At 40.9% G+C, this 24,777-nt stretch overlaps 1 protein-coding gene across 1 annotated transcript in view; it reads left to right on the top strand.

Annotated features, from left to right (window-relative positions):
* The window catches only part of brinp2 (bone morphogenetic protein/retinoic acid inducible neural-specific 2), a 206,578-nt gene extending 183,685 nt beyond the window's left edge, over positions 1 to 22,893 (top strand). The window contains exons 7-9 of the mRNA XM_054769147.1: positions 6,081 to 6,303; positions 14,539 to 14,845; positions 16,340 to 22,893. Of these exons, the coding sequence (XP_054625122.1) occupies positions 6,081 to 6,303; positions 14,539 to 14,845; positions 16,340 to 17,161 (1,352 nt within the window). The 3' untranslated portion in view covers positions 17,162 to 22,893. The remainder of the gene's footprint in view (positions 1 to 6,080; positions 6,304 to 14,538; positions 14,846 to 16,339) is intronic.
* Positions 22,894 to 24,777: the final 1,884 nt, after the last annotated feature.

Below are 24,777 nucleotides of genomic sequence, written 5' to 3'. Positions count from 1 at the left end.
TCAACATTAAACCACACATGCCTAACTCAAGGTCACCCACCGGTAATTATCTGCATTTAAAGCTGAAATAGCCATCCATCCATCTTCTATGCCGCTTATTCTCACTAGGGTCGTGGGTATCCTGTCCCAGCTGACTTCGGGTACACCCTGGACTGGTCGCCAGTCAATCGCAGGGCGCATATACTGTAGACAAACAACCATTCACACTCACATTCATACCTATGGACAATTTAGAGTCTCCAATTATCCTAACATGCATGTTTTTGGAATGTGGGAGGAAACCGGAGGAACCCGGAGAAAACCCACACACGCATGGGGAGAACATGCAAACTCCACACAGAAATGCCCAACGGAGATTCGAGCCCAGATCTTCTGATCTCCTGACTGTGTGTCCAACATGCTAACCACTAGGCCACTGTGTGGTTAAAAAAAAAATAATAAAAATTACATAGAAATGTATTCTTTAAACATGCTGAAGTTGTGCATGTAGTTGACTTGGCAAGCAGCACGAGCGTAGCACTACTACAGCCGACATCAATCCATGAAAGGCACATGCTTTGTACCGTCAGCATCCTCAAATCGTCTCATCCCCAATGGAAGCGCTGTACGTTATACTGTACTTAATAAACCACATTATTGCAGTACATTCTATTATACAATATTATACAATATTTGTTATGTATAAGTAAATTTTTGTTATTTAAAAACATGTAACAAAAAACATTGCAGTGCTATGGCCAGTGGGCAGCATGGCTCAGGGAGAGTGGTTCTCTCCCAACCTGAAGGTTACTGTAAAGATACTGATTCTGATGTGCCTGATGCTGTGTCATGTACTGTATGTGGTCATATACATCATATTATACTATGTCATACTGATCATACATCAGAAAACCATGGATACATCTCAAAGGACAGTTAATCATAGGATCATAATAATCATTAATAATAATCAAGTCCACATTTGTGTATGTTAATATTTTGCTAAAAGCTTAATTGGTCTTCCAGGCTTCCAGAGCTTCTGTTCATACATTGGTGAATTTTTGGCTTGAAATTATGTCATGTGACCTGAGTGTGTTTGCTGTGTGCTTCCAGCTGTGAGCCTGATTGGCCGGACAGCACCTTCCTCCATTGCCAAGTGTCAACATGATCCTCTGGAGAATCAATTAGAACACACACAGCCTATCAAATGTCACCACTGTGTGTGTGCGTGCGTGTGTGTGTGTGTGTGTGTGTGTGCGTGTGTGTCTTCGTACATGTATGCATAAGTGTGAGAAGACCAGCAAGCCTCTCATTTAATGAGGTGCTCATTAATGTCTTCTATGCCTTTTATTTGTCATTTTCGCTCCTCAGCTTCATTTTCATCTTCATATTTCTCATTTGCACTGTTTTGCACTATTGGATCTTAAGGAGGTTCTAAGTAGAGCTTCAAAATGCAAAAGGAAGAAATGAGAGTGAAACAAAAAAATTGAGTAAGCAATGTATTTGCAAACAAGCATTAAAGTGAAATAGGCTGATCGTCATCAGATCAAAAGTTCAAGACCACAGCATTCAAAAGGCAACACGACTCAGTGTCATTTTCTGTCAGATATTCACACTGCCATGAGCTCTTGATTGCAAAGGCAAAAAAGCTTTCTCTCTTTGAACACGGTCAGATTGTTGCGTAAGCAAGGCCTCTCATAGGTTTAAGTCATTTTACATTTTTTAAACGATCCTGAGAGTCAGTGGTGGACTGGGACAAAAATTTGGCCCTGGACTTCTTTTGCCAAATACACGATGTGGCATCAAGATCAACACAGACATCATTTTCATGTTTTGCCATAAGTTATTTCTTGAATTCAATAGTGTTTCCCATGTCTTGCTTTCCCTATTGATTATGGCTGCAAAATAACCCAAAATTGAGGCAAAGAAAGTTGCAAGTGCTGACATTTTGATAAAGAAGGTGAGAAACACTATTGAATTCAAGAAATAACTCACAGCAAAACACAAAGGCGCTGTCCGTGTTGATCTCGCTTGCCACATCGTGTCAACAATCACATTTTCAATAAAGGTAAAAGTAACCTTAAATGTTAGTTAATCCCTTTCATTTGTTATTTATATGCATTTCAAATGTTTTTTTGCATGTTAAACAACAATAAAAAAATTATAAAAATGTATTTTTGTTTTAATATTTTTGAGACTTCTGGCATAACTGTATTAGTTAAAGTGTCGACCACTGATGACATCATAGATGGGCGATGGAGCTGACTTCTGGTTCCTGTTGCTAAGCTGGATGCTACCAAGGACGTTCTATGATAAAAATACATTAAGAACACAGTTGGACTCCCGCAGTTCATTAATAACACAAGATGTGCTCCATATTTTACGCTAACCTAAATGTACACGAATCGAGGCAAAACTTTGACATACATTTTCGATTTAAACCGAAAAACACACTAAGCTAGGTGTACGCAGGATCGTCACATCACCTTTGCCAAACCTTTGAAAAGAGCAATCAACATATTTGCCTCTTTCTGAAGTAAACCCCTGAAGAACATTCCCACGCAAAGTATGGGATTTATCCACTTGTAGTTGTGCATGAAAATGCATACATTTATGCACATCTCTTACCACCATGCGTACACACAAAACCTAGTGGCAGCACAGTAAAACTACAAATGGCTATGGCTGTGCCTGTCCAGCGCAGGCCATATCTTGCTACTGTACGTGCTTCACAACTTGACCATCAAACAAGGCACTGTCCCTCCCCCCAGAGCCAATGCCAAACACAAAGCCTGCCCCTAAAGTTTATTTATTTGTTATTTCTTATTTATTTATTGGTGATGCACATGTAGCAGTCTGTGCCAGTGACTTGTTGATTCGGATTTGTGATGTTTGTCAGTTGATTTTTTATACTTCTCTACTTCAAGTTTGGTGTCGGAGAAATTCCTCTTCCTCGCCATCTTTGCTATGATTTTGGGGAGGGAAAAAAGTCCATTCATGCATTCTTAAAGGGAGTGCTGCTAAGAAGCTTAAATTAAAATTGTGCTTTTTTTAATCCAATTCATTGATTAATCGACCGATGAATTGATTATAAAAATAATCGTTAGTTGCAGCCGTAGTAGAAATAGTGTTAATCAGAGGTATTGGATGTAGTGGTTATAATTGTGAAACAGCTCAGATTTGAGCTTCTCTATCTTCTCACTTTTCTTCTCTGTATTTTAACAGTGAAATTATGTTGTTGGTCCCTTTTGCAATCATAATAAAAATATTCAACCATATTATCAGGAATGTATTTGTAGATTGTACAGATCATTAGTACGATGATGCTTGTAGATTCTAAATTCTCACTTTCAAATCATTTAAAGCGTGTAATATATTTTCCAACGTATATGTGGAATGTAATGAGGTATTTTTAGAGTGGACATCCAGTGCATCATAGAAATATAGTTTGTTGCTGTTGCTATGACAACTGACTTGTGTCGTCTCACACTCAGCTTTTTAATCACTTTATTTATGTGTCTGTCCAAGTAGCCCAGGTTTTCTTTTCCTTTTCCCAAGCAGACATGCTTATCTTTTAAGAAGCCTTTTCCAACTGAACCATCACTGAAATTATAAATGCCTTTAAATGCTGGAACCGTTGGTCCATCAACTGTACTTATAGGCTACATTCAAATTGCAGGTCAATTCCGATTTTTTGCTCAAATGTGACCTGTATCTTATTTTTTTCATATCAGTGTGAACAATACTATTCCATTTTTTCAAATGCGACTCATGCCTCGTTCATATGTGCATATAAATGTGATATGTATCCAATCTACTGCAGCCTGAACGGTCAGGTCGCATATATCTGACCTATACGTCATCGAAAGGCATGCTTGGAGACTTGGGTAAAGGTACTCACACATGTACTATAGGCAAACGTTCTTCTTGTCATCCAAACATTATTTCAAAAAAGTGTCAGTGAAGCGGCCCAAGTCACGCACAACTCCTGGCTCCGACATCCACCCGTCACAGCAAGTTCTCCATAAACTGCCATAGCCAAAAGTCTTGCCCTCTTCCTTCTTAATCTCCTACATGGAATCATTTGGTTCAGAAAATGGTGAATGAATTGAAATTGCCAGAGTACAAACATTGTGGTGCAACATTTGCTTCCGTAAACACGCGACAATGCGTGTAACGTCATGTTTTGCGCATGCGCGTCAATTCCAGGACATATCGCGTTCACATTTACAAGTCGCACATTCTATTTTTAATGTGAACAACCCAATAAAACATATGTGCCAAACCTGCTACAATTTCACATGGCCCTCAGAACTGTTTGGTAAATAGCATTAAGTATTCGGCCCGTGACCTGAAGTCGGCTTGGCTCCCAGTGCAATTGAGTTTGACGCCTCTGACATTAAAAAACGGATGTTAACAAAAAATCTGAATTGGGCATCATACCCTACAGTGTGAATGTAGCCTTTGTTTTTGGTGGTCATGTAATTTGTACTTGAAAGTATGATTATTTATAACTGTACACTGTCACACTGTCAAGACCAAAGTGCTGTTAATGATGATATAGTGACTAATGGAAACCTCATGTGGGGAGATAAATGAGTATGAACTCACGAGCGCGGCACAGGTGTTGTCTTTATTTCACAACAACAACAACCGCTTTTCTCATGCTATTCTAATGGCTCCCCAGCCATTATCTATGTGGGACACCAGGGATGCTATGAACCATCTTACAATTGGTTCATAAAACAAATCAAAATATCCATACTTTGGATTCGGGGTGTCACAAGATGAGATGATACATAAGATTGGTTCTACAAGACAAAGCGAGATTTTAACATTACTTTTAATAAAAGTACAATGACAAAATATTTTAAAAATGGCAACATATTGCAATTTACAAATGTATTTCCTCCTTTGTTACACTCTTCTGCACTCTGTGTTTATGTTACTAGCCCTGTCTCCACCCACCAAGGCAAAGATAATGTATGACTGACAAAAGGGCTCACTCCGTTTATGCTGTTGCTCTATGAAACAAATGTGGCAAGTTACTGTAAGCAATGCACAGAGTCTGAGGCGAGAGACGAGGAAAACAGACACACATGCACATTTAAATATATCGAGGCGGGCAAAATTATTGAGTTCATTCATTCATACCATTCATACCATTTTCACATACACTAAGTCCCCAACCAACGAACACAATTGGTTCCAGACAACCGTTCTTAAGTTGTATTGTTCTTAAGTAGGGGAAAAGGTAATATTACCAATGATATAGGTACTACATGTACGTGTATACATATACAGTATATGTGTATGTATGTAAATATGAGTTTGGATGCAGTAGTAATATTAAATGAGGATAATTAATGAAAAAAACAATAATAAAAATGATATAATAATACGTAATGATAAATGTTATTTACCTTTGAAGAGGAGTAGTTGAGCATACATCGTTGTGGTGGAGGAGGAGGAGTTATTGAAAAAAGGACAAATGGTCGTCGTCGTTAGACTCTTCTAAAAGAGGTAGTGTTCTGTGGGTGGTGTAGAATTAAGCAGGCCTATTAACTCTTCATAAACTTTAATCACACCCTCTGTCCAGGTTGTATCATACAACTACAACTTAGCCTTCCTCTCTCCTCTTCCTCTTCTTCCTCTACCTGTTGGTCCCATTAGCAGTGTCACAGTGCCCTCTACTGGTCAAGCATGTAGCAGTATCAATATGGAGTTCCAAAAGGCAAAATACATGAAAATATAGACCAGTCAGCTTGGGTTCGTATCTCCGAATGTTCGCATGTCGGATGTTCGGAAGTTGGGGACTTAGTGTATTTTATACCCGCTACCTCAATATACTTCAGTGTTTTAGATAAAGAAATAAATTACTCTTATGTGTGTTATTTTTTTATGTTGTGATTAGAAATACACTATTTTTTCAAATTTACTAGACACATTGGGTGATTTTGCACAATGTATTGGTATCTGATCGGTAACGCCGATACCAGCCTGACTTTTACTCCGCATTGGATCAGAAACAAAATCAATAGTTCCGCACATCATGAATCAGATTCTTATTCCACATTGTCTCTTTCCTGCTTCTGTTGCAGATGAATTCAAAGCCTTCCTGAAGCGTTTGCCCACCGACCAATTCTTGAATGTGTCCATGATAGCCAAGTACTGGTCTGCTGACGTCTCCCTCCAGAAGCGCTACACGCAGCTCGAGTCCAGCACGGCCTTGGTCCAGGGCAAAGCTCAGAAGATCATCAGGAAGTTGTTCACTCTCAGCAAACGATGTCCGAAACAACCTCGCTTCAGTCTGCCTCGAGAAAGGTAGTGAGAACAAACAGCTGACATGTGCATTTGGGTGATTTTAGTAGTTGTTTGTAAAACTTTCAGTTCTCTAGAGGCTTCCCTCAACTTGGGCACACTGGGGAAACCCTTAAATGCAAAGTTCGGATTTTTTGACGTGAAGTTGAATGACATCCTCATCAGCAGTGTAGTGCATCCCCTCCACTTCATCCCGTGAGCCGAGTTCTGGTCAGATTTTGGTGTTGAGGAAAGTAGTTCTGGCTAGTTGTTGGGGTCACTTAAGAAAAGTGTTTTGCTTTGCAAAACAATATACGTTCAAAAGAGTAATACATTTGCATGACAAAACAGTTTTCCATGAAAAAGTCAGACCTCCCAATCAGTGTTATTTTCTCTCCGTTTTATCACTGCGCGCTGCTGCCTGCGTATGTGTTCCACAGTGTTTACATGTGTGGATGACAACCACTGCAACGCGAGAGAGTTCAATTGAGAGCTATTGTCAACAAATATCTACAAAAATGATGCGGGCTTGTAATGATCTGGGCTGTAACAACAGAATGTGTCTGATTCGCCCTATACAGGTATATTCCATCGTTTTCCTGTCACAGACATTGCTATGAGACAACTTTGGCTTCTTGCCATATTTGCTATAAAGTGGGAACCAAAGTGGCCAGAATGAAACACCTTTATGTGTGTAGTGCACACCGCAGAGAGAAGGATTACTATTGGCACCTTGTTTACAAGCAAACGGTATTACATTTGGAACAGACTATCAAGAATCAGCTAGTAATGGTGTGTGCAGCAAATCACCAAATGCCATATTACCAGTGAAGCTGCTACATAACATAACATAATATGATGACTTCTATTATTATTATAGTCAGCTACATGAAAGTGGATGGATGGATCATCTTCACATTTCTTTGAGTATGCTTCCAGTCACAATACATACAATATGTTTGCTGTAAGTTTCCAAAAAAAACTGACATAGATATCCGGTGTCGATTGGAAATCAGTCAAAATAACATGGAAAAAGCGAATATATGTAGCTGAGTGAAATTGCTGATTTAAAATAGTTTTGTTTTGAACAAAACCTGCATTTACATTTTTGGTGGAGCATTATTTTTGTTACGGTTGCTGTTGCAAGGGGGGCCCTTCACAGTGACGCACACAGGGAGAAACGCGTGTCTGCTGCCATAAGGTGGACGTTTGAGCAGCTGAGGTCAGGGAATGGTGCTGTGTGTGCCTGCTAATAGTGTACCCTCCTTGCCATTGTTCCACAGAAATAAATGTGCAGATCCTGAGACTCGTGTGTGTTCTTCAAACCTGATGTCATTACATGTCTGCTACATATAGATATACATATAGTCTACTCACATCTACAGCCGTGGGTCCAGCTTCAGCACGTCTCTGTCCCGCCTCTCTCTCACTCTCTCTCTGCCCGCTCTTCTTGACTTTAACAAGGAACATATATTGCTTGAAAATGATTGAAACAGTGGTATTTATTGAGTTCCTTATTAATTTTTGCTATTGTGACAAATCCGTCATTATTTAGTAAAATACATTATGTGTGTCATGCTAATATTTAGCAACCTAGACAAGTGACTGTGGAAGCTAGCCCCACACTTATTAGCATTTTTGCTATCGTGGCAAATACGTCACATCGGGCTTCCATAAAAATGTTAAGACTGCCTGATAACGACATTTCCTGAGCTTGGTTTCTATGAATTCATTGAAAAAATATACTAAGAACAGCTGTATTGTAATATTTGACACCATATTAAAACATTACAAGTGATTGCAAATTCATGGCACAAAATACACTTTTAGAAATGTGCTAGCTTACTTGACACACCGCCATTTTGGTGAAGCCACATCCTGGGATAGTCACATGACTCTCACGTGATAACCACTCCAAAATGTTTCCTATACGCCATGTAGGGATGAGTTTAAATCCTAGGTTCCCAAAGTGGGGTACACATACCCTTTGGGGTAGCCACATTATAATAGGAGGTACGTGATTAAAAATTAAGAATTAGCACCTAACTTTCGCAATTACGAGTGCATCTGAACGCCTTACGGCGCAAGGAGAACGGAGCAGAAAGCAGAAACGGGACAGTACACTATGTTGTTCATTGCTCTGTGTGCATCATGTGAACAAATACATGTAAGTAAGTTTGATGACTATTTTGTGCAGTAAGAGTGTTTAATGTTGAAGATTTCATTTCTATACTAGTGTTCCAATTCTCCGCAGCGGTGAAAACCTGTCACTGTGAGTGGGAATTCCCTCGAAAATGAGGCTTTATCGTTGGCTGTATGTATTTTTGCACTTTGGATACTGTTTTATCATGATTGTTAAACTTTCCCCTTCAATTTGGTAATAAATTAATATGCAGATTTAAACCGTAGCCATTGTGAGTGTACAAAAAAAGTGACGCTCAATTTAAACAGAAGAAGGCCAATATCAGACTGGAATAAAAGATATGTAGGATGATGACTTATCTATAACCATGCAACAATGCACTCTCTCCCTCTGCGGCACAGCTTTTAACAGGAAACAAAAAAAAGGAGCACATCACTACAATTGTAGCCTCCCTGCACTGGCTGACTGTTCGTTTTAGAATTGATTTTAAGATTTTACTGTGTGTTTTTAAGGTGTTGAATGGACTGGCCCCTCAATACATCTCGGACCTCGTCCAAATTTACACTCCAGTGCACACATTGAGGTCCAAAGGCCAGTTGCAACTAGTGGTGCCTAAGACGAGAATTAAGACCAGGGGAGACCGGGCTTTTCTGTAGTCGGCCCTAAGCTGTGGAACACGCTTCCCCCCCTCATGTAAAAATGGCACCCACAGTTGAATGCTCTAAGTCTCGTCTCAAAACCCACTTTTATTTTCTGGCTTTTCTGGCATTTGGTCTTATGTGTCTTTTATTGTTATCTTTTAGTTTTGATTGGTTTTACTTACCCTAGTTTTTTTATTTTTACCCATTTCTTTTTTTTATTGATTTTATTCTTTTTATTGTTGTTTTAAATGTTTTGATGTTTTAAATGTTGTTTTTTTTTATTTTTATTTGATTTATTAGTTTTTACCTATTAATTTGTACTAATACTTCTTAGTTGTTTTACTACTTTGTGCAACTGTTTATAAAATAATAAATAAAGTGGATTGGATTGGATTGGAAAATACACATTTGACCCAGAATTACTGTGAAATTAATTAACCAATTAATTATGTTCAATATTTCAAGTTAATATAAAAAGGTTGGTATTTCTGACGTGTGCGGGAGTTGATGGTGCATGGCTTCAGGTCAAATGTCTGAAGGGGTACCCGACTGTAAAAACTTTCGGAACCACTGGTTTAAGCCAATCACAAAGCTGTATAGGACAGAAATTTTAAATGTTGCTGGTTAATGTTCCAACCCTGATTGGTGAAAAGTTGACTGCATTTTCCGTCGAATCATTTTATACAACAATAATGATCATCTGATTCGCTTTATTTCTACAAGTGATGGATTGGTGAGTAAAGTACCCTTAACAAGCTTCCCTCATGCTGTCAGGGAAAGGCATGTGTCAAGGAAATTCAGCAAACAGAAAGTGTAAATGGACGCAGAGACTGTGTAGGACCGATGAAGAGTGTCGTTTCTAGGTACTCGGCACGGTGGCAAGCTCTAATCAAGTCTTTTCCTGCACTGACAGCCTAACGCTTGTTTACAGAGATCCTTAATTTCCCTGACAGTCCTTTGCTGCTACCCATCAGTCCATCTACCCTCTCAGCCCCTCCACACAGCTTCTGTCTTTATTTCTCCTCCACTCTCACCTTTGTTTCCCCTCGTTCTGTCTTTCCTTGTGTCTCTCAGCCAGCACTCAGAGCCTTCACCCTGCTCCCAGCAACAACAAGCTCTCAGGGCCAGCAGAAGATCCATATTCCCCCTGCACAGATCCATTAGTTTCATCATGGCTGATTTGTGTCTATTTACACATGCCTCAGGGTGTGGAGCTTTCAGGCAATGCTGTGTGCAATTTACTGAATTTAACCGCAGGAAAGAATCTCTCCGGATGCCATTTTACATCTGAACTGCCTGCAAAATGGATTGGAATTTGTTTTTGAATTTTTATCTCATCGTCAGTAAAAAGACAAGAACAAAAACAAGTTGAGCGAGAGCCGATAAATCATGCGGCGTCGGGTGTAATGATGAAGCGCTTGCATGGCCGCATCCATCATGTGTGTAAAGAGTTGCAAACGGGGAGATAAAATTGACCACATTTACTCTCAAATGTCTTCATCTGTGTATATTTCCAAATAATTCTCACTCACCTGCTTTCATTGTGAAAGGTACTACGTCCAGTAGCATTGTGTACATTCCATGAAAGCATCATGCGCGTGTCACCAGCTAGCATGCACGTGCACATTAAGGGAGTCAATCTAACCTTCCCCGTGTTAAATTTCTGTCTCTTATGTTAATGGCTCAGACCTGTGTCTGTGGGCGGCATGGCTCAGGTGGTAGAGTGGTCATCTCACAACCGGAAGGTTACTGGTTTGATCTTGCTTCCTCCTGTGACCATGTGGAAGTACCCTTGGGCAAGATACGGTTGCTACTGATGCTGCGTCATCAGCAGACAAATGTGGTAATAGTGTCAATGCGCTTTGAGTACCTTTTAAGGTATATAAATTAATGACCATTTAAATGTGCAAAAACTGTCGAGTTTTGCACCGCATATTTAACACATATCTGTTGTGAAGCTTATGGATACAGCATCAGCAATTAGATTCAAGATTCAAGAGAGTTTTATTGTCATGTGCATGGTAAAACAGCTGTAATACCATGCAATGAAAATCTTATTCTGTTCATTCTCCCAAGAAAAGAAAGAAAACACAAGAAAGAATAAGAACATAAAAAACATAAACATATATACCAATAAATTAAGCAGCAACAAAAAGAAGAGACATTAATACAAATAAATCATCATCATCCACGGATGATGCAGTCAACACTGCCATCCACACAGCCCTTTCTCACCTACAGGGCCAGGACACATACGTCAGAATGCTATTTATAGACTATAGCTCTGCTTTTAATACAGTCAGCCCCCACAAACTCACAGATAAGCTCCTCATACTTGGCCTGTCTCCCTCCCTCTGTAACTGGGTGTTTAACTTTCTCACAGGCAGACCCCAGTCAGTCAGAGTCCACAACCGCACATCCAGCTCAAGAATTGTGAGCACTGGGACCCCACAGGGGTCTTCTCAATTAGCTTCTCAATGTGGTTGTAAACGACACTATACAACATTGTAAAACATCTGACAAATACTTATTTATTTTAAAAGTCAACAAAGTATCCATTTACATGTTTTGATCTCAAAAAGTCCAGGGAAGAAAATCAAGTGTCAGAATTTGAATGTATGCCGAGCACTCTTACGCTGTATTCGTTTTCAGGCCACACTACAAATTGCATGTACACAGTAATTCCGGGCCAACATTAACATATTTCGCACCATCAGATATTAATGACATTTCATCTGCAGATAGATATTTAAGTGAATTTATATCCTACATACCTTTTATCTTGTCCTGAAGCTCTGATCCATGACTCTGAAAGGCTTAAAGTTGGACTTAACATTCTAAGCAGTCGTATGAGTCGAGGTGGTCCAATGCTCAGTATAAATCCGTTACGAAATTGAAGAGGAAGAAGTAATCTACCTAACAAACTTGTACAATGTACAAATGAAAATAAACCGATTATCATATGAAAAACCGGCATTTTCACAAACGTCTCTACGGGCTGTCCTAATTGAGCGCGCACGCGTCAGATTTTACCGTCGCTTACTTCCAGGAATTGCTACTTTCCTACCAGTGAGGATAAGCGGCATAGAAATGGATGGATGGAATGGAAGGAGCGAGCTATTTTGCTGCTAGCCACCCACGGTTGTGTACACGCTTGAGAGGCGGTTTGATGAGATCATTTGTGCTTTGGAAAATATGGGAGCTCATAGTCCTATATATATATATATATATATATATATATATATATATATATATATATATATATATATATATATATATTATTATTATTATCGGCCTTCATTATAGGGAAAAATCCCAATACCGATATTGACCGATATTACACTTTTATGCCAATATCCTTGTATTTATTCTCTTAATCAGGCGTTAACAGGAGACATCCCTAATATATAGATAGGTAGATAGATAGACAGACAGACAGATATTGTAGTAGAAACCACAATATGTTGGTCTTGGTGTCCTCTGGCCGACCACTCGGGTGGCCTCAGCGAGGTTGTGTGGTTGATGTTGAGAAGGATGCTGCCTCTACTGCTTGTTGTGTTGCTGATTGACATGTGCTAGGTCAGCTGTCTTACAAAAGTTACAGTGGTTGGGTTTTCAGGGCACTCATTTTAAATAAAAAAATGTGCCGTTTCACAAGAAACTTCCTAACTCCTCAAAAAACACTCTCTTTTTTTTTTCTGCACCCTCAGTGGATGTGAGACCACAACACAAATGCATCAGATGCATCAAGGAGGTTTAAAACACAACCATTGTAGCTGGCTGTCAGTTTGTCCAGGTCCTTTAACTGCTGCTTTGTTGTTATTGTAGTTCAAGATAATAATTGAGTTTTTGTCACTTCTTGATGGCTTCGCAAGTCACCATCTCTTCTTCTCTTTCTAGAGGTTAACAAACAACATGATGATGCATTGCCACCACTTAATCGAAACCGAGTTGATCTGTACACCTCTGTACCTGTCTGGATCACCTTTTACAGTGTTTCGAAACAGAATATGTCATCAATAAAAGTCGTGAATGCGCTTTTGGTGCAGGAGAAAAGGAGAGGGATCCACTTGCAAAGCAAACAGGCAATGAAACATGACACCACCTTCCTATTGGTGGGAGAAAAATGTAATGTCTTTTAAAGACCTGCGGGCTTGACTCTTTTAATCTGAGGTTTTAATGGAATTTTAAGCCCAATATGTTAATACACAATGTCAAAATGAAAATATAAGTGTACAATCACACTAATAAAAGTAGCCAACCACAGCAAGAGAAACAGTTTTTAAGATGAAATATAAACAGTGAACACAAAAGCACGCATAGGGGAAAGTCCTACCCTGGACCCTAGATTTTTTTTTTGTTTGTTTGTTTGTTTAAAGAGGGGCAAATTGAAATGGTACTTTGAATGCATTTAAAATCTAAAACGGTGTCTGTGCCGACCCTAGTACAAGAGGAAGGTTTACTCCAAGTCAGCTTTTTCCTTCCCTTTTATTGTCAGTCATCATGGCTTCATGTTGGCAGCATATCTTTAATGTCTTCTTGAGATGCTTCAATGCTACTTCTATCTTTCCTCTTGTTTTGCTGTCACGCTACATTGTGAAGGAGATGATTCCCAGCTGTGCAAGCAGTAATTTAAGTGTGTGTTAATTCCTTCTTCACCTTCATCCGGTTTATACTTGTAGTCATTTTGTTTTGAGACATGCAATATGGTGTTCTTGCAAACATATGCCTTGTGAAAATGACCATGTAGCTCTGGATTTGGTTCAAATCTAATGATCATATAGCTATGATCAATTATACCAGGGGTGTGTGCAGCCCGGGGACCATTTGCAGCCTGCAGCTGTTTTTTTTATTGGCCCACAACACATTCTAAAAATAGAATTTAACAAGAGAATTAAGATCAAAACAACAGCAGCAATGGAAAAATCAGCTGTAATTTTACAAGAATAATGTAATTATGAGGAAAAATAACATCATTTTAGCAGCATAAAGTTGAGATAATAAAGAAAGCAATATCCATGAGGAAAAATTGTTATTTTAGTAGCATAGAATTGAAGTATTAGTTCTTAGTTACACCTTGTGGTGCCCCTGGACACATCATCAGTGATGTACCCTGGGATCACGAGGCGTTTCGGGTCCTTTAAAAAAAAAAACCTCCCCCAGGCGACCCAGCCGGGGTTGATCAGGCCCCAGCTTTTGTCCAGGCACCGCTACCCTACATGCCAATCCTCTCCCCTCTTGATCCACAGCCACCTCGACGCCACTTCTGCTGCGTCGATGGCCAATTTGATGGCCCTTTGCTGGCTGGCCCCTGTGATGCCCAGCGTCTTGTAGGCCCTGCAGAGGGATTGGCCCACAAACCACGATAGAGTGAAACCGCAAAATTTGAAGTGTGAAATGGCGAAGGACGACTGTATAACACTTTCTTGCTGTGTTTTACCTTTAAGTCTAGCTGACAGAATGTCTCTTTTGCAGGTCGCTTGCCTTTTGGTTGAGTCAGGCTCAGTCACTGCTCTACTGCAATGACCACGGAGTCCTGGGAATCTTCTCTGAGGAAGTCAAGAGCTGCAGCTGCCCAGTGGATCAGCCCACTTGTCAGAGTGTCATTCCGTGCGTTGTGGGCACCTCCTCCACATCCTGTTCCGCTTGTGCCATTGACAACGCTACCCGCTGTGGATCCTGTCACCATGGCAACCTCCTACACCTTGGTTCCTGTCGACCTAGCATCGCCTCATCCCTAGACCACTATCTGAATTTTGATCTGGACATGCCGGATGCTGAGGTTTCAAGAGCTTCATTTCATTTGATTTGTTCTAAAAACTAAGATGGACCAGGCCAAAAATGTTTAAATAATATGCTTTACAGTCTTTTTCCCGATAAATTTCCGCCTAAATACATATTTACCACTGCACTACTACGTACTACTGTTTTTTCAAGCCGGTACCGATAACGTCCTGCTTTTCAACACAGATACCGATAAGTGATAACGTTTTATATGTATTCTTTTTTACATTTGGATTTAGCTGTCGTTTGTGCACACCTGGAGGTAAGATCGACTCACAAATTTGGATATGACAAACTGTATTTGTAGATTTATCCTAACCAAATATCATGATATCATTATTATTAACAAAATAGAAAAAAATAGAAGTGGCTCAGAATTACAAAGCATGGCTCCAAGGGGTTTACTAGCCGATTCATGCCAGTATCTTCAACGATGGTAAAGGGCTGGTCATCCAGCGCCATCATTCCCATGTTGAAATGACAGATGACTTTTGCCCCTCGTCTCTGCAGTAACTGCAGTGATACTGCAGTTACAAGCCCCAGTTGTCGTAGCGAGGCTGGCGTTTCAGGTGGCTGATAAGGTTTGATGTGTTGAAGCTCTGTTTTTTTTTCCTCATCGCAGAATGATAGCAGAACATTTGGAGCTACTGACACGCGAAATGTCTTCCTCTGAAACAGTGTAGAAATCCTACTCAATCAACGCCATGTTTATACACATCACAGGTGGGACAAAGGGAGCGCTTGATTTGCTCACTGTTCGCCAGCCAATTGCAGGGCTCATATACATATAACATATTGCATTTAAGTGTATGTGAGGAAGACGCTAGCATCTTCTTCCGTGACGGAGCGCCGCGGCCATGTTGTTTACATGTGTGTTCCACAAATATAAATTTAAGAGGATCTAAATACTCTCCGTACCCACTGTATATTTCACAAAATCAAAACATAAAAGACTGTTATTAAATAGGCTTAGTGCCACAAATGCAAATCTAGCTTTTCAAAATCATCACTGTATGTAATTGTGTGTATGTATAACGTTATCTAAGCATTGACTGAAATATTTTACACTGAAGTCGTCATTCATAACTAAATATTAAATATATGCACCAGTTTTTGGCCTGTGTGCATCAATAAGACTTGATTCAGCAAGAGTGCTCTTTTATTGTCAAGCATCAGCTCTAAACGGTTCATCGTGGAATTTTTCAGCACTGTTTTCCGGTACTATAACAAAGTACCGATAATTGTTGACGAGTTTTCATTCTACCATATGTTAAAAACACGATGTAATGATGTTTTTTACATGCTTTCAGATCCATTGTCTTCTCAATGACAGGCTGTGCCACCATTCTTGGTTCATATCATGATGAGAAAACCAGTGTGTGTACGAGTGTGTGTGTGTGTGTGTGTGTTACATGCTCATCCTTACCTGTCAGCCTGTAGACGTTGAAAGTAAATTGTATTGTAATTGTAATTGTCTATTGTATTTTCCCAGGTGAAGTACCTGCTTCAGCAGTTGGACAGCCGAATAGAGGTCCATGCCATCTACATCAGCAATGATGTACGCCTTGGAAGCTGGTTCAATCCTGCCTGGAGAAAGAGGATGCTGCTTACGCTTAAGAGTAATAAAAATAAATCCAATCTCATCCACATGCTGATGGGCATTTCTTTCCAGATATGCTCAACAAAGAATTCAACACTGGAACCCGTGCCTGCAATTTATGTGAACCCTTTTGGAGGAAGTCACTCAGAGAGTTGGTTCATGCCAGTGAACCAGCCTGACTTCCCCAACTGGGAGAGAACTCGATTGGATTCTGTGGCGGCTACACAATGTTACAACTGGACATTGTCACTGGGGAACCAGTGGAAGTCCTTTTTTGAAACCGTTCACATCTACCTGCGAAGCCGTATCGTCACAGATGATCCAACAGTGAATGAAACTCTCTTCTATGAACCTTTAGATATGGAGGATCAGACATCAAACCTGGGATATATGAAGATCAACACATTGAAAGTGTTTGGATACAGCATGCACTTCGACCCTGAGGGCATAAAGGATCTAATACTCCAGTTAGATTACCCATATACACAGGGTACCCAGGAAGCTGCCTTCTTGATGTTGTTGGAGATGAGGGATCGGATCAATAGGTTATCCCCACCAGCACCTCAGTCGCTCGACCTGTTTTCTTGTCTACTACGGCATCGACTCAAGTTGTCAGCTGGTGAGGTGGCACGCATCAAGGATGCTCTCCAGATGTTTAACTCCAAGCTTCCCAATGCTTCTCCTGAACCTGAGCTGGCACAGCTGTGCAGCTAGCTAGCTTTGCGCTCAAGACAGGTTTCAAGGCTGGACTGACTTATGGAAGAGATTTATGGATTTATGGAAATCTTGGCTGAAGCAGAGTGGCTACTATTAAACATTATAACTCACTAGGAGTCTACTGACAATGTCTCTTGGTTTTCCAGAGTCATTTGTATCATGAGGGTTATCACTACCAGAAGCCAAAAGATCAGTTGGATTCCAGACCTGTTGAAGAACAGAGTTCGGTTGACATGCTGTACTGAAGTTGCCTGGAACCTTACATTTGCTATAACTGCCTTGCTTATGGCAACCTCAATGACAGCAGAGGGACTCATGGAAAACACCTAAGGCCTCTGACTTGCAAAGAGAAATGTGATTTTGATATGTCTGGAGGAACTCTTGAGAGATCAATACAAATGTAATGTCTAATGGAGTAAGATCATCCTTTTCTAAGCATATTTTTTGGTTTCATAAGTATTCAGAGGAGAATGAGTGAAGAGTGAATCAAATTCATTGTGCATTGAAGGATGTCATGTTATGCTTAGCAGTTTAAATTGTGTTAATCCTGAACCCTGTTACTGTCATTAGCCGTTTTTCCCACCAAGATTCCCAGGAACTTTTATTACCAATAATCTTTTTACCCGGGTAAAATAATGAATGGTACTTTATGTTGTTTGCGCTTCTACCGCACCTCAAAGTTCAGGGTCATTTATTCAAATCAGGCTTATGACCTATAGGGAGTGGTATATTTCTACATTGATGCCATGGAAATAAAGGATGAGGGTCAGGCGAGTCCATTTCAGCTGTAAATAACAATACATGAAGAATAAATGTCAGTGTTGCGATCACAGTGGCAACATATCCACATCCCGTTAATTAAGCTTTAGCATCAGTCACTTAGCATTAGCATTAGGTTCACACACTGCGACTGTCAATTTGTTTTTGTATTTTTTCACAAAAGTATACACCTACTTACATTTAGATCCACCAGACTGTCAGCTATTCTTCCAGAGACTTTTTGATTATCCGACTGAATCGAAGTCCTACTGAATATTCCCTCTACAAATACGCTTAACAGAGTCATTCGTCCAATTCTCGCAGCTTTACTTCTTTGGCTATATATTCCAAATGATGGGGAAAAAATCGTTTAAAACTGAAATAAACAATTGTACTGCCACACTATTATTAAACATGGCGAATGAACAGGAACTCGACAAGTGTGTTTCACCAATTGCCATTCTTCAGCATACTTAAGTTCCTGGGCTTCTGAAAATACTCACCTTGTGACGAAAGTTGTTGTTTTGTTCTTTAACCCGGGTAATGTTGGTGGAAAAGTAATTTCAAAATGCCAGGTCAATGAGTTCCTGTGGTGGAAAATGGGCTATTGTACATTTCTTTAGAATTTTTTTCTGACATTTGACTTGTATCTATGCTGAACATCCGAGAAGCCTGTTCGTGATGCTCTGTTCTTGGTGGTGTGTTTTTACCAAAAAATAAAAATAATAATAATAATGCATTGGCAACACAAATACTCCAATAGCTTAAATGTTAATTTATGCATTTTTTTTTTATTTGAAAAACCAAAAAAAAGAAGAGGTGACAAAAAAAGGTTTGCAGGTATAGTGCTGTACATAATGCTCCATCTAACCTAAAATGTGGATATGTGCACATTGCTTTTAAGATAACCAAGTGCAAAAGCCCCCCTCCATCCCCTGAAAGAAAATGAATAAAAATGTCCAAAAAGTTTATAACAACTCATGCCTTATATGGAGTCAGTGTTGTAAGAAGCACATTTAGTTTTGGTGTTTGATTTCCTGGCAGGTGATGCATTGCTTTTAATATTGACATTTTTCTTCATTGTCACATATAAATACTGGTCACATTGCACCTTTGGTGATGTCAAACTGTTTCGAGTCATGTCATTCTTCAGCTAGGCTCCAATGAGAGATGACGGCAGCACCTGAGAGAACACGTTTGATGGTACTAGAGGTTTCATTTAGCCTCAATAGGATGCATCCAGTGTTCTCCACGGGTTGCAAATTCTCATTCTTATTCAAGGTTTCTTATTGCAGGGCACTTTTGGTAATTCTGAGAGCTTCCATTGAACAGCCAGAGATTTCACCACAAATAGATTTTTTTTATTTGTTTAATTCAATTACTATTCCAGAGAAAGCTTTGTTTGTCATTTTCAGCTGTCAATCTGTTTTCAGCTTGCTTAAGTAAAAATCTAAAGTGGCACATCTATTTGGGATCTGTTTCCTTGCTTTCATCACCCACTGAATAAATATTACAGTGGAACCTCCATTGTCGTATGCCCTGGTTAGTGTATGTTTTGGTTTTCGTTGAAAATTTACGCAAACCCTGTCGGACACTGTCTTGGTTATCGCATTATATTGCACTTAACTAGCTGTTGTAGTTCACCATTTGATACGTGTTATGTACAGTTTTGTGCTGCATACAATATATAGACCAGGTGTGTCCAAAGTGCGGCTCAAGGGCCATTTCCGGCCCGCAGCTGTTTTTTTATTGGTCCAAAAAAAACAACAAAAAAAAACACCAAACATGGTAAAATTAAAAAATAATTTAACAAGACTAAAGTCAAAGTAAAATTACTCCTCATTTTTCATTTTACAAGACTAAAGTCAAAGTCTCCCCCGTAGACCCACCACCTGCGAGGGCAAGCATAAGGGTCCGGTGCTATGTGTTTTGGGTGATGCTCGAGGGCGGGCGCCTGGGCGACCTGGTCTTCGGCGGCCAAATCTGGTTCTTGGGACATGGAATATCACTTCTCTGGTGGGGTGGAGCTTGAACTTGTGCGAGAGGTTGAGACATTCCGACTAGACATAATCGGACTCACCTCAACCCACAGTTTGAGTTCTGAAACCAAACTCCTCAAGAGGGGCTGGACCTTGTTTTACTCCGGGGTTGCTGCAGGGGAGAGGCGGCTAGCTGGTGTGGGCTTATTAATAGCCCCTGATTTTAGAAAATTGTGGTTATAAGGAAACTGGTTGGTGGTTTGTCTCCATTTTTGAAAATTGGTACGACTTTGGCTATTTTTTTATTTTGTTTGGAAACATACCGGTCTGAAATGACCAATTACTGATGTACATCAGAGGTTGTGTGATCTCATTAATTACCTTTTTTTTGTTTCCATTTCAATTCCATTACAATCAGCTGATGTTTTTGCTTTACATTTATTGACAATATCAATGATTTCCTTTTTTGTTATATTAGTGAGGAACGTGGAGTTGGGATTGCTGTCGATAATTTAATTTGCCACTATTATGTTAGGTGTTAGCATGCTAAAGTTAGTTTTTAAAATTATTTATCATGTGTTTACAATTATTAAAATTACACCTTTTAAAAAATAATTCTTTAATATTTCAACTTTATGCTCCTAAACCTGATTTTTTTCATAACATTATGACATTATTCTTGTAAAATTACGACTGCAATTATACCTTATTAATTACTTTTTTCTCTTCAGATTTTGACTTTATTCTTATTTTTCCATTTTTGCTGTTGTTTTTTTTTTTTAGTTTTCTTGTTCATTTATATTTTTTTAACTGAGCCACGGGCCAATAAAAAAACAGCCGCAGGCCACAAATGGCTCCCGGAGACTTGGGACACCGCTGCACTAAGAGTGTAGCACACAATGGAGCAGACATGTCCTCCATGTTAGTAAGCAAGCGAGCTGAGCGGAGCCAGGCACACGACGAGATACAATTTACTCGCTACATCACGGTTTGAATATTGCTCCCTCGCTGTATCGTTTTTCAGAAACTAATTAAGAAATGATTTCTGTTTCGTGGTTGACTTTGGCCTATTATTCCGTGTGGAAGTGGCATGTTTTTGGCTGCTTATTTTGTCCTATTTCCCTTCTCAGTTTCAAGCCCATTCTGACGTTTACCATAAATAAATTGGAGACCTAGCTCAATATATTACCATCTCACGAGCCAGTAAGTAAGCGTTGCGCAATGTGCTGTAAACAAAGCTAGCGGTATTGTCGGGGTGTGCGTCTCTGTATGGCTGATTCATGCCAGACTGGCTGTCCTGTATATCAATCAAGTGACAAACATAATAGTGAGGATGGATGATAGGATGTCGATCCTATGTGCGATCGACCCACATTATGCTAATGGTGCGTTATTATGTCTTATTACTGCTTATCACGTCTACTATATTTAGTATAAAGGTGACTATCGGGGTGTTATTTAACCCACTGACTGCCAGCCATGTTCAGTTTTTGGGCATTTTTGCTGAACTTTCAAGACCCACAGAATATTGAGTTTTAGGACTACATAAACATTGAAACTATGAAAAGAAACTTTCTTCTTTCATCAGAAAAAAAAAGTTTGTTTCTAGACTTTTTGGGTCTTTAGATATTGGCGGTACAACATAGGGCAGTTTCAGCAAAAACACCTGATTCTGACCAAAAAAACAGAGAAAACAAGCTTTTTCTGCAGAGAAGCAAATTCAAGCATGGTGGCAGTGGGGTCTGTTGGATGTGGGGATGAATCCCTGCTGCTGACCGATCCAGACGCAGCCACTCATCAGAAGAATCAGGGTTGGGTTCTGAGTCACCCGACTCTAAACTGCTAATCACTAATCACTAGCTTGTTGCTTCAGCTGCCATTGTCAACTGCATTTGTATCTTCGTCACCTACATCACCCATGTCAACTCTATCTTTCGCTATCGCGTCACTTCATGTGTTTCGCCATTTTCCTCTCTCAACCCACAATCCGTCTTCTTCATAGACAATCTGTCGCTCCCGGTTGGAGGAAAAGAGAACTGTTACTCCCTACTGGGACAGAAATATGTTGCCTACACGTCAGAAATTCACACAGAAGATGAATAAGACTTTGATCTGTACCTCCTGCAAAAAAAGCAAAAGACATTAATAGACGTCTTTGGCAGTGAAAGAGTTAATGTTTACAGGGCTGTAATAATGTTTTTAGACGGCCATAAACAGTTTTTCTACAGGTTTTCTAAAAATATTCAATTTATTAACACCGCGGTCGGGTCTGGAATCAATTAACCACGACAAACAAGGGGCCACTGCATTCCCTTCAATAAAGTTATGCGTACACTTTGATTAAATGAATGCATGTTTTTTTATTGAAAAGAGTAATATACTGTATACTGAATAAATAGGCTAATGTATGCAGCCCTACATCCTCAACATGAGGACATGAGTAATAAATGTGTAAGAATCCATTATACAGCACAAATATGACCTACATGTCAATAAAAACCTCAGCATCAGTATGAATTTTTTTCCCTTATTTACAACTCCCAGGGGAAGAGAATGGACCAAGATGCAGTCACAGAGGGTGAGAGCATCCGCTTCATTACCTGTTTCTGTGAGAACTGATTGGAGAACTTTGGGTCTGATTATGGAGCCTAGTTGGAGATAGTTTATCATGGGGGGTAGGTTCCCAAAATAGTCAACGAAGTAGCCAACTATATTTTTGTACAATTATTATATATGCTCCCATGAGCTCACCACTCATAGGAGGGGCCAAAGGGCACGGGTGCAGAGGGAGCTGGGTGGTGGCTGAAGACAAGGGCCTTGGCGGTCCAATCCTCGGTTGCAGAAGCTAGCTCTTGGCACGTGGAATGTCACCTCTCTGGTGGGGAAGGAGCCTGAGCTGGTGCGTGAGGTGGAGAAGTTAGATATAGTCGGACTCACCTCAACGTAAAGCAAGGGCTCTGGAACAAGTCCTCTTGAGAGGGGTTGGTCTTTATTCCACTCTGGTGTTGCCAGCAGTGAGAGGCGACAGGCAGGGGTGGCTATTCTTGTTGCCCCCCGGCTCAGGGCCTGTATGTTGGAGTTTAACCCGGTGGACGAGAGGGTAGTTTCCCTTCGCCTTTGGGTGGGGCGACGGGTTCTGACTGTTGTTTGTGCTTATGCGCTAAACAGCAGTTCAGAATACCTGCCCTTTTTGGAGTCCTTAGAGGGAGTGCTAGAGAGTGCTCCCTCAGGGGATTCCCTTGTTCTACTGGGAGACTTCAACACTCACGTTGGCAGTGACAGTGAGACCTGGAGAGGTGTGATTGGGATGAATACCCCCCCTGATCTGAACCTGAGCGGTCTTTTGTTAGTGGACTTCTGTGCTCGTAACAGATTGTCCATAACGAACACCATGTTCAAGCATAAAGGCGTTCATATGTGTACTTGGCACCAGGACACCCTGGGCCACAGTTCGACGATCAACTTTGTGGTTGTGTCGTCGGACTTGCGGCCACATGTTTTGGACACTCGGGTGAAGAGAGGGTCGGAGCTGTCAACTGATCACAACCTGGTGGTGACTTTGTTCCGATGGTGGGGGAGGATGCCGGTCAGACCTAGCAGTCCCAAACGTATTGTGAGGGTCTGCTGGAAATGTCTGGCAGAGACCCCTGTGAGAAGGAGTTTCAAATCCCACCGCTTCGACCATGTTCCGAGGGAGGCGGCGGACATTGAGTTTGAGTAGGCCATGTTCCGTGCCTCCATTGTGGTGAGGGATGCCGTGGTGAGGGATGCCGTCAATCTGAAAAAGGAGTCATATTGGGCCTTTTTGGCCCATGGGGCTCGGGAGGCAGCGGACGGGTATCAGCAGGCCAAGCGGTCTGCGGCTCTGGCGATCGCTGAGGCAAAAAGACAATGGGGGAGTTTGGAGAAGCCATGTAGAAAAACTTCCGGATGGCTTGGAAGAGATTCCAGACCACCATCCGCCGTCTCAGGAGGGGGAAGCAGTGCATGGTCAACATGCATGGGATGGTGTGCTGCTGACCTCAACTCGAGATGCTGTGGACCGGTGGAAGGAATACTTCGAAGACCTCCTCAATCCCACCGACACGTCTTCCAATGAGAAAGCAGTGCCTGGGGACTCTGCCGTGGGCTCTCCTATCTCTGGGGCTGAGGTTGCTGAGGTGGTTAAAAAACTCCCCAAGGCCCCGGGGATAGATGAGACCCGCCCAGAGTGTCAGATTCTCGGTGTGGTTATGACCCCAGATGCAGAGGCTTAGAGTTCGTGTGGTGATTCAGGACTTTTAATGACAAAAAGTGCAAGAGAGAGTAGTTCCAAAAACAGAAAGCGATGGTGTTGTGGCAAAAACAGAGACAAAAGGCAAATGAAAGTTACACCATGAAGAAAAGTACAAACTCTGGAGTTAGCTGGACGGCAGGGAGGCGGCAGGTCCAAATGGGCATGGAACAACGATTGGTAGCAGAAGCACTCGGGTGTGTTGCCAGCAGAGGCGAAACAATAAACCAGCGGCTGCCAGCTGTGGGTAGTCGGCTTAAATGAGTATCGGGTAATTAGCAACAGGTGTGCCCAGCGTCCCCGCCTCCAGCCCGCTTAAGGTGTAACTGCAACAATAAAGGAGAAACAAGCCAGAAGAAGGCAGGTACCACGCAGTGACAACCACAACAAATGGTAGTCACTAGCACATTGTGACACGGAGTTCCTTAAGGCCCTGGATGCTGTGGCGTGTCTTGGTTGATATGACACTGCAGCGTCGCGTGGACATCGGGGGCGGTGCCTCTGGATTGTCAAACTGGAGTGGCGGTCCCCCTTTTTAAGAAGGGGGACCGGAAAGTGTGTTCCAACTATCATGGCATCATACTTCTCAGCCTTCCTGGTAA

The sequence above is a fragment of the Dunckerocampus dactyliophorus genome, chromosome 2 (genome assembly GCF_027744805.1).
Source record: "Dunckerocampus dactyliophorus isolate RoL2022-P2 chromosome 2, RoL_Ddac_1.1, whole genome shotgun sequence".
NCBI lineage: Eukaryota > Metazoa > Chordata > Actinopteri > Syngnathiformes > Syngnathidae > Dunckerocampus > Dunckerocampus dactyliophorus.
Note: the sequence above shows the minus strand (reverse complement) of the source record. Positions and strands in the feature narration are given on the sequence as shown.